At 32.5% G+C, this 16057-nt stretch overlaps 1 protein-coding gene across 2 annotated transcripts in view; it reads left to right on the top strand.

Annotated features, from left to right (window-relative positions):
- Positions 1–16057, top strand: part of LOC149065787 (laminin subunit alpha-1-like) — a 438052-nt gene that overhangs the window by 61742 nt on the left and 360253 nt on the right. For both annotated transcript variants that reach the window (XM_089253835.1, XM_089253836.1), the window contains exons 3-6: positions 3661–3903; positions 7293–7352; positions 12608–12727; positions 15898–15987. In XM_089253835.1, coding sequence (XP_089109961.1) covers positions 3661–3903; positions 7293–7352; positions 12608–12727; positions 15898–15987 — 513 coding nt within the window. The remainder of the gene's footprint in view (positions 1–3660; positions 3904–7292; positions 7353–12607; positions 12728–15897; positions 15988–16057) is intronic.

A 16057-nucleotide genomic window follows, 5' to 3' on the forward strand; every position in this document is an offset into this window, starting at 1 on the left:
TATTTTTTTTTCTTTCAGATATGTTCCATAGAAGCAGTTCCATGTAACATAATACACACTCTGAGGGGTGAACAAGATTAAGGTAAATACTATTGAGGGACTACTAGATTAACAGTAAAATTAATCTGACATTAACCATATAAACATTTAGACAGATTGATCAGGATACCACAGTTTAGCAGTTCTCAACCTTTTTTGACTCGCGGAGTCCTTTTACAAAGTAAAAAAATTCTATGGGGGGAGCCTCGTAGGCCAATTTTTTAATTATTCATGAAAGTTACTGATTTATTTTTTACTATTTAAAAATATTTATAATTATTATTGTTTTTTTAGTTTTTCTGTTTTTTTAATTTTCCTCGAGTGGCCGCAGAGCCCCTGGAGAGTGCACAAGGAGCCCCAAGGGGTCCGCGGAGCACCGGTTGAGAACCGCTGCCATAGTCATTCAGACTAAGATGCATTTTAAGTCAGCTTCATGAGATTTTTTGTCAATGGAAGCATTCAACAAATTATCAAGATATGTGTAACAACAATATAGAAATGTTCTGTACATTGGGAAAACCGGTGGTCCCATTGTCTCAATGAAGTGTGCGAGGAAGCATTTCTTAGGAACTGCATTTAAAACTGACTTAGTAAACTTTGGAAATTTGGCAAGTAGACGTTGGTATGAGGAATCACCTGAAAATGGTGTTAAACCAAAAGAGACGTGGGATTCTATACCATTCACTGATAGCAAGGTTTCATTAAGTAATATGGAAAATAATGTTTCTGCCCAGTAAAATACAGGATCTAAGGTCACTGTACAAATTTTAGTCCCATTTAGTTGACCCTTTGACACATTGTGGCCTGAGCCGGCAAAATGCATGGTTGAAAATGAAATGTTATTCAGCTCTTCGGCTTTACCCTCAAGAGAATTCTTTCACCTCTGTATCCTATTTTCAACCAAGTATTTGTAAGACAAAAAAAGTTATCATTTTAATGTGTTCTACTACTTTTCAGAAATTAGCCAATCTACTTTTGAAACAGTCTATATGTTAGCTCATGTCTGAAATCTAACAAAACATGAACACGATTCTACACCCTATTTTTAAAAAAATAAATAATTTTATTTTTGCATTAATAGTATGCTTAAAATTTGGTTAAGCAAAAAAATTTCCAATTGCAGTCAAAATAACCACTTGGTAAGTCTAGGTAAAAGTAATTTTCAAAAGTCAATGCAATGAATTTTTTTATTCCTTTTTTAAAATTAATTAACTAATTATTTTGTGCCAAAAGATTCCTTTTGACAAATTAGGAAAAGTCACAGGGCGATATTGCCCAATTTTAAAAAATAAAGATATGGACAAAGAACATTGATGCATTCATCAAAAATAAGAATGAAAATTGAAACTGCTCAGCTTGATCTTGTGTACATCATTTGCAGTTTTGTAAAATTAAAGTTTAGTTATGGTTTTTCTTTGCTTCACCGAATAACAAGCAAAAATGATATTTTTGCTTGTTTCATCAAACACCTTTCACTTACTATAATACTTGGTGAGCTTTTTTAGAGTGGGAGATATTGTTTTAAATATAATGTATTTAGATATATATACTTGTATATTTATTTTATTTATTAATTTTTTATTCTTTGAAGAACAGGAGAACTTTGAGAAAACGTTATTTTTTATTTATTGAAGAACAGGGTTATGAGGATGGAGCTGGCCCAAGTCATGCTGATATATACAATGAACCACCTGATACTCTTGCAGCCGGACATACTACTGATGGAGATGGCAGTGGAACCCTGAGTAATTTTCCAGGAAGCCTGCTTCATGTGCAAGTTATACCAAATTTAGATTCCAGGGAGTGATGAGGAGTTACCTGTTTTAGCAGTGAAGAAGGCTCGAATTAACAAAATTAACAGAAAATGGCATGATTGTGACCTTGTCCTTGTATTTGGTGAATGGAACCGAAATGAATCTCCTGGTGTAAATGAACTTCAGTTGCACTTCAGTCAAAAAATTTGACTCCTACAGAGGGATTTTACAACGTAAATGAATCCATGTGTGAATATTTTGGACATCATGTGTGCAAGCAATGTCTCAGAGACAACCCAATAGGATTTGGTTTTAAACTATGGTGTGGTTGTGAAATTTGATGAAATTTTCTGAATGATCATGAAATTTGCCAACATCATACGTCAGCAATATCCCCTAAATCATCACACTTGTTTTGACAACCTTTTCACGAGTCTCAAACCGGTGGAGAAAACTGAAAGATGTGGATATAAAAGGCACAGGTACCATTAGAGAAAATCAAATAGAGAAGTGTCCTCTAGTGAAAAAAAATGATTTGAAAAAAAAGGCAAGAGTAGCATGTGACTACAAAGTGAGTGAAACAGCTGAGAAATTATCCCTTGCCGATGGAATGAAAATAATGTTGTGACAATGTGCTCTAATTCTGTAGGTGTGGATCCAATGGCAACTACTAGTAGATTTTCATCAGCAAAGAAAGGCTGTATCACTGTACAACAGCTAAGAATGGTGAAAGTTTATAATGAACACATGGGTGGAGTTGATCAACTTGATCAGAATGTCAACAAATACAGGGTGTCTATTCGAGGAAAGAAATATACTTTTATTTGATAACGTACTGTTTGGACCATGCCATAAATAATGCCTGGCAACTACACAGAATTTGTGCAGGAAATAATCAGCTGTAGATTCACTCAATTTTAGAAGAAAGGTTGCATGATTCTATTTAGAATCCCTTAGAAAACATAGAGAACCAGGTCAACACGGGAGGCCACCACATGGCATACCTCAAGCAAGATTTGATGGAATGAACCATTGGGTGATTCTTCATGAAAAACAAACAAGATGTGCTTGGCGCCATTCGAAAACAAGAACTCATTGTGAAAAATGTGACGTTGGATTGCATGTAAAATGCTTCAAGGTTTTCTTTAACTTGGTAGCTTAAATGCCTAGCTACCTAAATATAGGCCCAGAATCTGCTTTTCAAAATTTTACGGAATTTTATTTTTTGTATTATTTTAGGTCAATAAAACACAAAATATTCACTTTTTGTTCAAAATTTCCAATTTTTAGTACCTTCCGTAATTGGGTAATGGGTTAATTATAATGTTTTGTATTTGATAAATTAAGATTTCAAAGTAGCAAGCATTTTAATCTACATAAAATAATTTCTTTTTTGTTTATAATAATTATCAAAAGAAAAAGTTTATTTCTAATTGCTTCAATTACCTTATTTTAACATGCATATGGGATCTCCTGATTTTGTTGGCTTAAAATTTGAAAAAAAATTTTTGTCAATATTTTTTTATTCATCTCATAGAAACCATTATATTCCTCATCAGATACATCACAATCAGCTACATCAACTAGTTCATTATCATAATCAGAGTCACTCCCATCATATATTGCAAAATTGAGGAATTTTTTGATATCTATAATGATATTCACATATAAGAACCCTTCCTCCCAATTTTTGGCAAAAAAGGGGTTCCTTATACATGTTAAAATATGATATTATTTTTTATTGTTTCTGACACTTGTCAGCCTAATGATATAAGAAATTCATGTTGCTTGAGAGAAACATCATTGATTAAAGGGGGTCAAGTTATTATATATTATGTAATGTTTTTTACTCTGACTTTCATTTCAGGTCTATCAAGTAGCATATATTATCGTTAAATCTGCTATTTCTCCAAGACCTGGAAACTGGATCTTAGAACGTTCACTTGATGGGATAGTTTACAAGCCTTGGCAATATTTTGCAGTCAGTGACAATGAATGTTGGGAAACCTATGGAATACGACCAACAGTAGGGAAACCATATTATCGAACGGATGATGAAGTGATATGTACATCATACTTCTCAAAATTGAATCCTCTAGAGAATGGAGAGGTATGAATTCATTGACTAACAAACAAGTCCAGCTATAAAATGAGAGTTTATAACTATGAATTTTTTGCATTTTGAATGAGTATATGAGGTGGTGGAAAAATGATAAACGGTAAAATGAAAAAAAAAGATAAAAATTAGAAGGAAAGCTCTGAATTTTCCAATTTTTCTCTTGGAGATGATAAAATTGAGGAATAATATCTCATTAATGATATTAATCAAGGGTTAATATCATTAACCCTTTAAGCAGTTTTCAAAATTTACCTGATCTGCAATATAACTACCACATTGGAAATCACTGAACCTTCTAGAAATTGCCACCTATTTTCAAGAGGAACTTTTTCCCCTGATTGTAAGCTGATAAATGCTTTTTCCTCCAACGCAAAATAACAAGAATAATTAAAGACAAAGAAGAGAAAATAAACTATTGCTTTTTATTATTTATGCTGCACACAATAATATTGCACAACCTCAAAGGGAAAAACATTGTCTCTCTTCTCTTCTGTTATCAGACATTAAACAAAAACTGACTCCGCCCACTAGCAGTTGATTGACAGGAGGGGGAGGGAAGAAAAACATGTTATCAGGAGAAGAAAACTTAAGAACTGTATCCAGGCTGGTCAATGCCAAAATGACAGTTTTAAGAACCTGAGATATCTTGGGATTGCTGCAGGGTTAATATGTGCACGTCTAAATGTATAATGTAAAAAGTACTTTGTTGTTTTGTGAAATATAGTCTATTAAATAATAAAATAATGACAGCATGTGTGGGAGTATTTATTATAAAATTTTGTAAAATCCTGCCTGATTTGTACAAATAAACATTTTCTTAATCACAACATCAAAAGATTAATTATTTAGCTAACACAGAATTTTTTTTTTTGTTACATGCACAATAAAAACACTTATCTTTTATTTTATTTCATTTTGTATCTATCCCTTTGTAACATGGATTCGTTGCATAAATGTTTTGTCTCTCCAGTCATATTTCATTCAGAATTACTTTTTCTTTCTATGTAAGAGCTAAAAAAATTTATCAAGGGCTCAATATAAATAAAAAACAAAATTAGTATACACATACTTTTGTTTCAATCTTTTCAGTACCCTTTCAGAAAATTTTTGGTAGGTCATTTTTGTTCTAATTAAGGTCTAAAGACAAAAAAAAAATTTCAAAATATCATTTAGTACACAACAAATTGATTAGCTTGGGACTTTTGTCAGCACTACATGCTTAGTGAAAAGAAAAATACCAATTTAAACATATTGAACAACGCACTTGCATGAATATTTATTTATTTTACTACAAAGAAAGCAATAATTTGTTTTATGCATTTGTTAGGGAACAGTTTGTGGGAAGCAGTGTTACTGCATTACATGAAAATGCAATGAAGTAAACACTTTTACAGGGGCACACCATCTAACTGAACTTTATTAATTGATATATATTTAAAAAACTAATAGTCCTACACTTGTATTTTCATCTGATAAGCTTAAAGTAGTTATACAGCCTTTTTGCTTCAACACCAACACTCAACAACATAAGGGATGTTACGGGATTAAAAAGTTGATGGTACTTTGGTAAAGTGCAGTCAGTACTGAAAATGTTAATTGTCATTTTGACATGGAAAAGCATGAAGTCACAAAAATCAAATTTTACAGGGCAATCTTCAAAGTCTGTGGGACAAAGCCACAAAATAATCACTGATGGCTAACGCCATCTTTGGAGGGCTACAGAAACTAAACTATTTCTTTTTATGAGTTCCTCGCTTTACCATGCCACTGGCATGAGTCCATACTATTTTATTTGAGAAAAAATAATTTTTGATTTTTTGTGACTTACATACTTCTCCATTTCAACACAACAATTGATGTATAGGTCATAGTGAATATCACTCAATTTTTAGAGTTACTATATTCTCTTTCATATACAGTCGAATCCCATTTTAACAAATACTTTTCTAATACTCCAAATAAGTTTACATAGGAAAAAATGCAAAGACCTGGAATTCCTTTATAACAAAATTTCATGATAAAAGTGATTTCTCCGATCTCTTGAAATTTGTTATAAAGGAATTCCAGGTCTTTGCATTTTTTCCTATGTAAACTTATTTGGAGTATTAGAAAAGTATTTGTTAAAATGAGAATTTTGCCATAATGGTATTCGGGATTCGACTGTGGATAATTACATTTAGCTCTTTGCACTTATATAATATTTTATAGTTTGAAATATTGTTTTAATGACTTTGCAAGCTAGATAAATTTCTTAAATGGACTGGATTGATTTGCACACAATGTTTCCTCTACGCTGTGTGTGTGCATGCATGGCCATGCATAGGGAAAATGCTTCAGCATACAAATTATCACTGAGTACACCATTAGTGTATATAGTAGACTGACTTACAGCACACGGAAAAAAACAGGTCCAGGCAGGTAAAAAAAAATTGGAAGAAGGATGTTTTTGCAGGTCATAATACATTCATTAATGGTATAAGGCAGGGGTGGCCAACTTCTTTATGTTTGCAGGCCAACATAATGGTCAGCTATAGCATCGCTGGATGCATTAGTGGTGCAACTTTGGTGTATAAGCCACTCCATTACTAATTGAATTAATTAAGTTAGCTATTAAATTGATTTCGTCACTAGAAATAATAAGTTTGTAAGCAGTTTGTTAATCAAGAAATCTGCTGTTGGAACCGATAGTTCAAGTAATGATCACAAATTTAATTTTTTCACTGTACTTTTTTACTTTGTTGCAGGGCGCCCAGCTGTTGGTCACCCCGGTATAAGATATTACGGTTATAAATTATTATATATAATTTATATATGCCCAGCAATTTAGGACGTATAAGTTACTCTTTATCATTTGCAGTTTTAAGTGCACATCAGGGCTTAAGGAATTGAAAAAGAGTTTTGCAACATTCATAAATTTTTTATCCATTCATTTTTCCCCCAAGAAAAGGGTCCACAATCATTTTTTTACTTTCTTGGGACTTGGTGACTTTTTTCTTCTGTTAATAGACTAACATGGATACAAAAAATTTCATGGTATCCTCCTTTTATTCATGATTCTAATTCAATAATCACATGAATAAGATTTTAGACACTAATTCCAATTTTTCAGTTACCCTAGTGCTTGTATTGATCAACCCCTGATTTATATGGTAGGGGATTGTAACCAATTACTTGTGGATATGGTGGTCTTGTATGTATTATATATCTCATGCATAAAACATTATTTTATGTGCTTCTATTTTATTCAGAAATTTCAATGAACTCAATGAATTTTTTGAATTTTAGACAACTCTTATTTTTATAACCATAATCATAGTAATGGTACTTTGTGTGGTACAAAAAAAAAAGTAGTGATTTTTTATCAATTTTTTTTATTAAAGATTCACACATCATTAGTTAATGGACGACCTGGTGCTGATGGTCCATCATTGAAAATCATGGTAATTTTTTTTGTCATTTTTGTGAATCTTGTAGCATTTATCTATATAGGTATATAACATGTCCCAACTGACTGACTGATTCACCATCACCGAGCCGAAACTGCTGAATCTATAAATGTGAAATTTCATCAGTTGTTTTACTTCATGATGTAAAGACTCAATAAGTAGGGGTTTTTCAAAATTCAACCTATAAGGGGGTCATAAGGGGTTCAAATGTTATATAAAAAAATCATGCCGAGCCGAAACTGCTGAAACTATAAATATGAAATTTGATCAGTAGTTTTATTCCATGATGTAAAAGCTCAGCAAGAAAGGGTTTTGCAAAATTTCACTAATAATAATGAAAATTTTTGTTTTATTGTGTAAAGATTCACAAGGAAAGAGTCCCAATGTGTCATCTTCAAAAAAGTTTTGAAAAAATTACTACTAATTCTACTCATTTAAATATGCACAAAAATATTGAAATTTCCAGCATGATTATTATGGGTCACTAAAAAAATGCAAATATTAATATTTTGAATGCCAATATAGAGGCCATGAATGAATAAATGCCAGAACTCTGCCACTGAACTTATCCGATTGCTGAGATCTCTTTCAGTCCAGCTTCATGGCAGAGCCTGGAACAGATGTGATTCCGATACAACCATGATAATTTCTTTCATCTAAATTTCTTGTGAAAAGCTTGAGTATAGATACTGTGTGTAATTTAGAAAGTCCAATGAAGATTGAAAATGAAGAGACATGTGTGACCGAAAGAAATAATTTAAAATTATACTGATGAAATTAATTAGAACAAGGTGCATGCTGATGCACAATAATGAAGCTGACTTCAGGCTAACAATTGTTACAGTGAAGCGAATGTTGTTTTATTTTGCATCCAGTGTAAATAAAATTTGAAAATACCAAAAAACACAACCACAATCATCCCATGATAGAAACACCATTTTAATTATAATACACTGAAAAAAAATTCATTGAAGAAGCTTCATCTCGCACATTATCAAGTTTTGAGACTAGAATTGAACCATACTGCTGTTAGTATGAGTATCAACACCCTTGAATAAAATTCAGTTGGCCAATAGAGGCGAAGAATGAATTTAAAAATCCTGCAACCCTAAAGTCTTAGAGGGATGTCATTCAAACAACACAAGGTTATATACAGCACAGACAGCAAAAGGAAGAAAAGAAAAGAGAAACAACTAGAGTTTCTGGGGAAAAAAGCTGGAGAAAAGGGCAAAAGAAGTTTTTCATTGATATCGCCAAGAAGAGTGAGATGATAAGTAGCCATTTGTTGTCATTTTTAATAATTTTTGTAGCTTTTTAATAATTGCATTCCTCCATTTATTTTTTGTTTTTATGTGTTTCTGGGTGAGATGAAAATACTTGGTTTTCCTCGTAATTTTTTGACTATGACACCTTTGGGCCCTTTCCTTTTCAGTAGAAGGGATTCTTCGAAATTCAAACTCTAAAGAGGACAGGGTCTCAAAGGTTATAGGGGCAATTATCGCTGAGCCCAAACCGCTATGAAATTAGCCAAACCAGATATGAAATTTGGTCATAGAATTTTATAACATAGAGCTCACTAAGACTGCAACCCCCAAGGGTGTCATGAGGGGGTTCAAATGTTATATGGAGGAAATCATTGCAGAGAAATTTTCAAATTGCCAAATACATGTGAACAAAGTCACGGGTAACAGCCAGTGTTAATATATTGATCTAATTGTAACAGTTGCATCTTGTTGAAAGTTCTTTTGTAGTTAAACAAAATATTTCACAGACAGTATAAGTAAGCACAGAGTGGCATGTTAACTGTAGTGCATAGTAAAACCTCCAGATTATTCTTGTTATTTTTGCAAGCACATTAACCTTTAGCAAAATTCTGAGAACTTATTTGAAAAATCAATGAATGATTAGTGCATTAAAAAATGCTGGTATTTTCTGAAGTAATCTGCATTTTGAAAATGCTATGTGTGTTACTGAAATTGGAGTACAATGAAAACTTTATAAAACCAAATTTCAGCAGCCCTACATTATTTTCCATCTGGGACAGGTTTCAGTTTTTCAGTTTCATGGGTGTTAACATAATGATAGTCTATTTGGATTGTTTGTTATTAATTGGTGTATTTTACATGTCCACTTCTACTCAGTCACTATTCATATTTCTTTGTTATCATAATCTCATAAAATTGGGTTGATCTAACAGCAAATATTTTTGTTACCGACATAACACATTTTTCTTCTGTCATCGTAAATCCATTTCATGATGAAAGTTAGAGTTTGACTAGCAAGTTGTGAACAGCTCATCAATGAGCCAATGGTTTGTGGATAATCCCTTTCCACAAGCCCAATTCCCACATTGGATTTTTTTTTTTTTTTTCATGGGATTGCCCTTTAAAAATCCGAACTCTTTCCTCAATCTGTCCAAGCAGCGGTTCTCAACCAGTGCTCTGTGCGCACTTCCCAGTGGCTCTGCAGCCACTCAAGGAAAATAAAACGAATCAGTAAATTTTATAAATAAGTAAAAACAAAGCCTACAGGACTCAGCCATAACTTTTTATACTAAAGAGGCTCAACAAATTGAAAAAAGTTGAGAAGCGCTGCTCTCAATTATTCACAGACATCTGACAAGAACATTAGAACCCTGCAAATCTGAACTAATTAGGACTGGAACCCGTTTGAATTAGTGAAAAAATTTGGATTACCAGGGTTTACCTTTTAAATATGGCTTTTTTAAAACTGTAATTATAGTGAGTATCTGTATGGGTGGGACAGGAATTACAGATCAGTTAATTTTTGTTTAACAATGAACGAAACAATTGCCGGGAAATTAAAGTGGTTTTTTTTTACCTCTTTGATGATATGTCTATGCTTCAGCCAATGGACCAAAGGGCATTACAATCCATCAAACAGGTGTAAAAAAATGTTGCTTTGATATCTCATTGAAAAAGAGAATGAGTCCCTTTCCATTCTCATAAATGGAAAAAAAATTGGGTGAAAAATGTCATTTACTGTCCTGCAGAAGCATGGGAAAACATAATGGAAACCTTACAAAAGAAAACCTGAAAAAATTATGGCCAAGACTTGCTGTCAACGATAATCAAGAAATAAAAAAGGAATCAGACAAAAAATCCTCCAGTTTTTGAAAAAAATCCCTTGTTGCAGAGGAAAAAGAGGTGGATGAAATATATCATTTGACTGTAACAGCCATCACATTTTCACGGATGCAGAAATCGTCTCTGAAGTTTCAACTGGCATCCAACTGTGATCCATTGTGAAGCAAAATTTAATTGGGTTAAATCGGTGGTTCTCAAAGTGTGTGTCGTTTCTCCTAGTTACATCAACAACTTTTCTCAAGGGTGTCACAGTGAGCTGCAAACATTGATGATTACCTATTCAGTGCTTTGAAGTGGTTCTTTCTTAGATTATTCTAGGTGTGAAGAATAAAAGTCATAGCAAAGGAGCAATGAATGGCAAAAGTGTAAGAACCACTGGGTTAGATTATGATGCTCCACCACCCCAAATACTCTTTCAGAAACTGCGGTAGCTTTTAAAACTGCCCTTTCATACATAGAGCAGCATGATAATGCAACCTCTGCAGACATCATGTTTCTGAGATTATGACAATGAACTGCATCATTCGTTATGTTGCTTCTTTAAATGAAAACTGAAGATTTTTTCAAGGCAACTATATGATTCATCATTTTGAAGTATAATCATCATGTATTCATTGTCCATATGTAAAGTGTAACATGTTAAAATGTAGAATTTATGAGCATTTTTTTTTTCTGTTGTGGATGCTCTAACTTTTTTGCGTGTGTTATCTTTTTTTAAACCTGTTTGGATTAAGCTGGTTTTCAAATTAGCAGGGTTCTAGTGTACACCCTACTAATTTGCATCCACCATTCCTATGACACGTTTTCCTAAAGCTGAACCCATAGAAATACTTGAACCAGACAAGTTTCCACACTAAAGCACACAAATGCCAAAACATGCTTCCACTAAATTTTAAGCAATAAATCGCTCTTCTGTGCCCTACACCTCTAAGTTTCAATAGATAAGAAAACCTTTTTATTATTAGTTCCCAGAAAGAATGAGAATTTCCTGACAAAAATGAGTCAAAAACTTCCTATCTTCCTACAAAGGGAACAAATATTCACACAAATCCAAAAATTCTTTTTATTTTAACAGTTTTTTTTTTGCTAAAAATCGAACTAAATATGCCATTTGTGTCATGTCAAGCAATCTCTTACATGTTAAACAAGTTTTCTGTGACTGAAAAAATAATGATTATCGATGAGATTATCTATTGATTTTATTTCCAAGACATGTTTCCATTTCATAAGAGGTCTGTTTTGAGCAGATTTCTCTGCACCAGTTTTGAACTATACAAAACAAGAAGGATTTATAAAATATCAAAACTACAACGTTTGATCAGAGCGTTTATTATGAAAAATAGCTATTTAAGTTATTATGCCAGCATTCTTAATCAGAGTACATTTCAAGTGTATTTTTTAATTCTTTTTTTACAATATTTGTTGAAAGCAATTTTTTTCTTTGGACTTATAAAACACAAAACTATAACAATGTCTCATATGCTGTGAAACTATAGAAAATTTCTGATGAATGTTTGAAAGCATAACATGACAAATGTGATCAATTGTTTTTCATGGATGTCCTTGAACACTTCTTTCAGATGTCATCCACTTTATCAGTTTTGTTTAAAGTTTTCTCGACCTATTCTGAGCAGCCAGATCTTGTTCCCAGTAATTTACATCTTTTCTTGCAGATGAAAATCTGGCTAGAAACATAGATAGCATTTTGACACTAATTTCAATGTGATGAAACCTGTAAAGCACCTGTTTCATGAAGAATAAGAAAACCAAACACATCTTATAATTTTATGTAAATTCTGCACAAAAAATATTTTTCATATACACAAGCATAGAAAATTACTTTTAAAATAACTCTGATATATTTAGAAGACACCAACGAATAAGGCAAATATACATTGTGTATTTGCCTTATTCGTTGGTGTCTTCTAAATATTCTTGGGCAAAGTGGATCAACTCTTCTAACTCTGATATGTAAAATATTTGTCAGAAATGACTGAATTTCATTAAACTATATAAATGTATCCGGTGAGGTCAAAAAATAAATTTGTACAGAACAGAAAAATTACTCCTGTTTCAACTTTTAGAGCCATTTGTTAATTTTAATGATTTTATTTGTTAAATGGATACCCTTTACTTTTTTAGGAATTCACGAAAGCAAGATATGTACGGCTGAGGTTACAGAAAATTCGCACCCTCAATGCTGATCTGATGAGTGTTGAAACTGATGATCCAGAAAGATCTGATAAAACTGTGACAAGAAGAGTGAGAACTTAGAATTTTGGAATTTCTTGATTTGCTAATAAATTAATAAAAAATACATATATGTGTATTCATGGAATATATATATACAGTAAAACTACGATATAACAATACATTGTGGACCAAAAAAAAGTACAGTTGCAGAGGGACTATCGTTATATTGAGAGGCAGTAGAGTTTAACATTAGAGTGCAGACATTTACAAACAACACTTGAAAAAAATATCATTGTAGAGGTATCTATCGTTGTTTTGAGTATCATTGTAGTGAGATTTCACTGTGTATACAGTAGAACCTTGCTAACTCAACACTTTGAAGGGATAGAAAAACATTTTGGCATAAGCCTTAACAGATGTTAAGTTAGCAAGATTTTATTTCAGTTGACTTTTAACACATTTCAAAAATAGTTTATGTATATTGTATGCGCCTCTATATTGTTGAACAGTTCTATATTTCTTTATCTATATAGAAATTCATAAAATGTTTTGATCAGCATATAGAATAATCCTGAATTAGGGGGGGAAGCATATTTTGATTCAATGAAGATCTGCTATTTGTGAAGGAGCAGTGCACAATTGTCCAAAATTACTTCCCTTCTCTCACTTAAAACATCTTGATCAAGCTTTCTCAACCATGATTTGCTCAAAAACTTCAGAAATCATTCACATCTATCCGTTAAGTTTCCAGGTTCCAAACAGAGGAATAAGAAGAACTAACCCTACCGAAAGGTGTGAAAAAGAATCTTCGACACAAACAGCAGAAACAATGAAACAATATTTGAAAGACAAGAGAGTGATGCCATAAAATTTTTCACAGATCAACACATGGGCAATTTCTAAAAATGAATTGTAATACCGTAGTATAAATCGTAGTCGACTTAAGTTGGAGTTTATCACCATGTGTCGAGTTAGAGTGGTTTTTCTAATGGAATTCAGTATTGTGCTAACCATGGGAATAATAAATGTTGAGTTATCTGCATGCCGAGTTGTTGAGGTTGCACAGATGAAAGTTATGACATCAACAATAAAAAATTGTATCCATTAGTTGTTAGCTTTTTCGATTCAGAAAAGGGTGAAGTCAGCACCACTCTTCTTTTCCCTTTAGAATGAAGTATCATACTGAAAAAGCAATATAAGTAATGTTGCACTCCAATGAATTTAAATAATGAAAAAGCAATGCAGCAAAATTTTCAGCATTCGTGGGAACTGAATTGAAGTGAAATTGGAAAAAATACTACAGAAAAAGTTAGCGCGGGGGGGGGGGGAAGGTCAGTCGACTTCACCGCCCCACCCCCTTCTGTGAAATTATTGTATTTCACACTATTAATGTAAAAAAAACCAATTTCAAAGAGTTCCATTGAAATGTAAAGTTTAGTAAAAACTAAATTCAATTTCAATTCATTCAATTTAGGGATAATCAAAATTCATTGTCTTTTTCAAAAAATATTTTGGTCACTATTTGGTCACTAGTTTTGAGGCCATGATCCATGCTGAGCCCTGTACAATAGAACCTTTATTATCTGGGCTAATGGTGGGGAGGGTGAACACAGATAATTGAAAAACACAGTTAAACCACTGGGAGTAAAAAACATATATTTAAAATAACAAAATTTTTGGAAAGAAAGAAGTATTTATGTCTTTTACTTGTTAAAAATAACTATCTACTATATATATATTCATGTTATCCATGTGAAAAGAATTTAATAGAAATTGCACTTATTGAAGGATAGCCACACTACTAATACCACGGGTTTCATTGATATACATACAATAGAACCTTGATTATCTGGGCTAATATTGGGAAAGGTGATCATGGATAACTGAAAAACACAGTTATCCTTCTCCTGTCACCCATTCTGCAAAGTTATATAATGTACTACGCAAATGACACAAATAAGGAATAGTACTGTTTCAGCGGATGAGGAATGTGGTCATGTAACCGCATCTGAAGTTACACCATTGTTGTGCCTTATCAAACAATGCATTTTGATTAACTGGCTGCCATTTCGTAAAATTGGCCATAAATCTTCCAAGTACTGATCGCCCCAGGACAGTATGCTGTTCCTATGTGTGCATTATGGAGCTGGAGTTTCAATACATTGACATGAGAGTTCAGCACTGAGAATAAGGGGATGGGGTGGTTCTGTAAAAGAATGAATAAATCCAGTTCTACGAAATGGAAATGTTTCATTACAAACCTTCACAAAATCTTGCATAACCAATGGGATGTGTAACAATAACAACACAAATAGAGAATAACTGAACATGAAATTGAAATTTTCACAGTTAATCCAGTTCCCGGTTAAGCTGCATACAGATAATCTAGGTTCTACTGTATTTAGAGGAAAGAACTGTTTGTAAACCAAAACAAGTTGATAGTCATTTTTTGCTGTTCAGGTTAGATTTGTTATATGGTGTGCCTTTTCTTATTTATAAAACTAATTAGAATATTTTTTTATTTGAAGTTGCAGGTAAGGAGGGAACTTTAATAAAGTAAAAGCAGACAATGCATTTATTAGAAGCATGAAAAATATGCGGATGCTGATGAAAACTAACTTATCAAAAATTGTGTGCAACCACCACCACTTTTCTTTTATAGATTCCAACTCATTAAATACATAGAAGCATTGATATTTGGAACATGTGACTCAAGAGTACTTGAATTACCCCCATAATTTATGTGTATATAATGTAATGTTCTTTTCCTGTATATATATACACTATGTTACTATCCTGTATATATATACACTATGTTACTATCCTGTATATATATACTATATACTATACCTGTTATATTTCCTGCATATTCCTAGATGGCTGAAACGTTCTGTCCTGACCTTTTACTCAATTTGGGGCCTCTGTATAGAAGTAGTGTGATAATATTTTCATAAAACAACAAAATTTTACAATTTTTCACCATAATTATCACCAAATTAGGGTTTTGGAAATGTTCCAGTTTTGTCCCAGATTCTATTAATGGATTCCATATTTTATTCTGGTTTTCCATAATAAATTCTAGGATTTGTCCCAGTTGCTCCGGTACCTCATCTGGCCACCCTAGTTGTATCTCAAGTACTCATTTAAAAAGAAAACAATTTTTTCATGTTTTTCACATTATTGATTAAAAAATAAAATATGTGATTGAAAACATGATTTTTATTTTTTTTGCCATGTAGTACTTCTACTCTATCAAAGATATATCTGTTGGGGGACAATGCATGTGTTCAGGACATTCATCAAGCTGCTCTTATGATCAAATTACTGGAGTGAGTATATTCTCTACATTTGGTTAACTGAAAAAAAATTTAATGGCTGGTATATAAGACACACTTTAAA

Source organism: Pholcus phalangioides, unplaced genomic scaffold, assembly GCF_987345545.1.
Source record: "Pholcus phalangioides strain wild (caught in Gottingen) unplaced genomic scaffold, Ppha-v1.0 ptg000039l_1, whole genome shotgun sequence".
NCBI lineage: Eukaryota > Metazoa > Arthropoda > Arachnida > Araneae > Pholcidae > Pholcus > Pholcus phalangioides.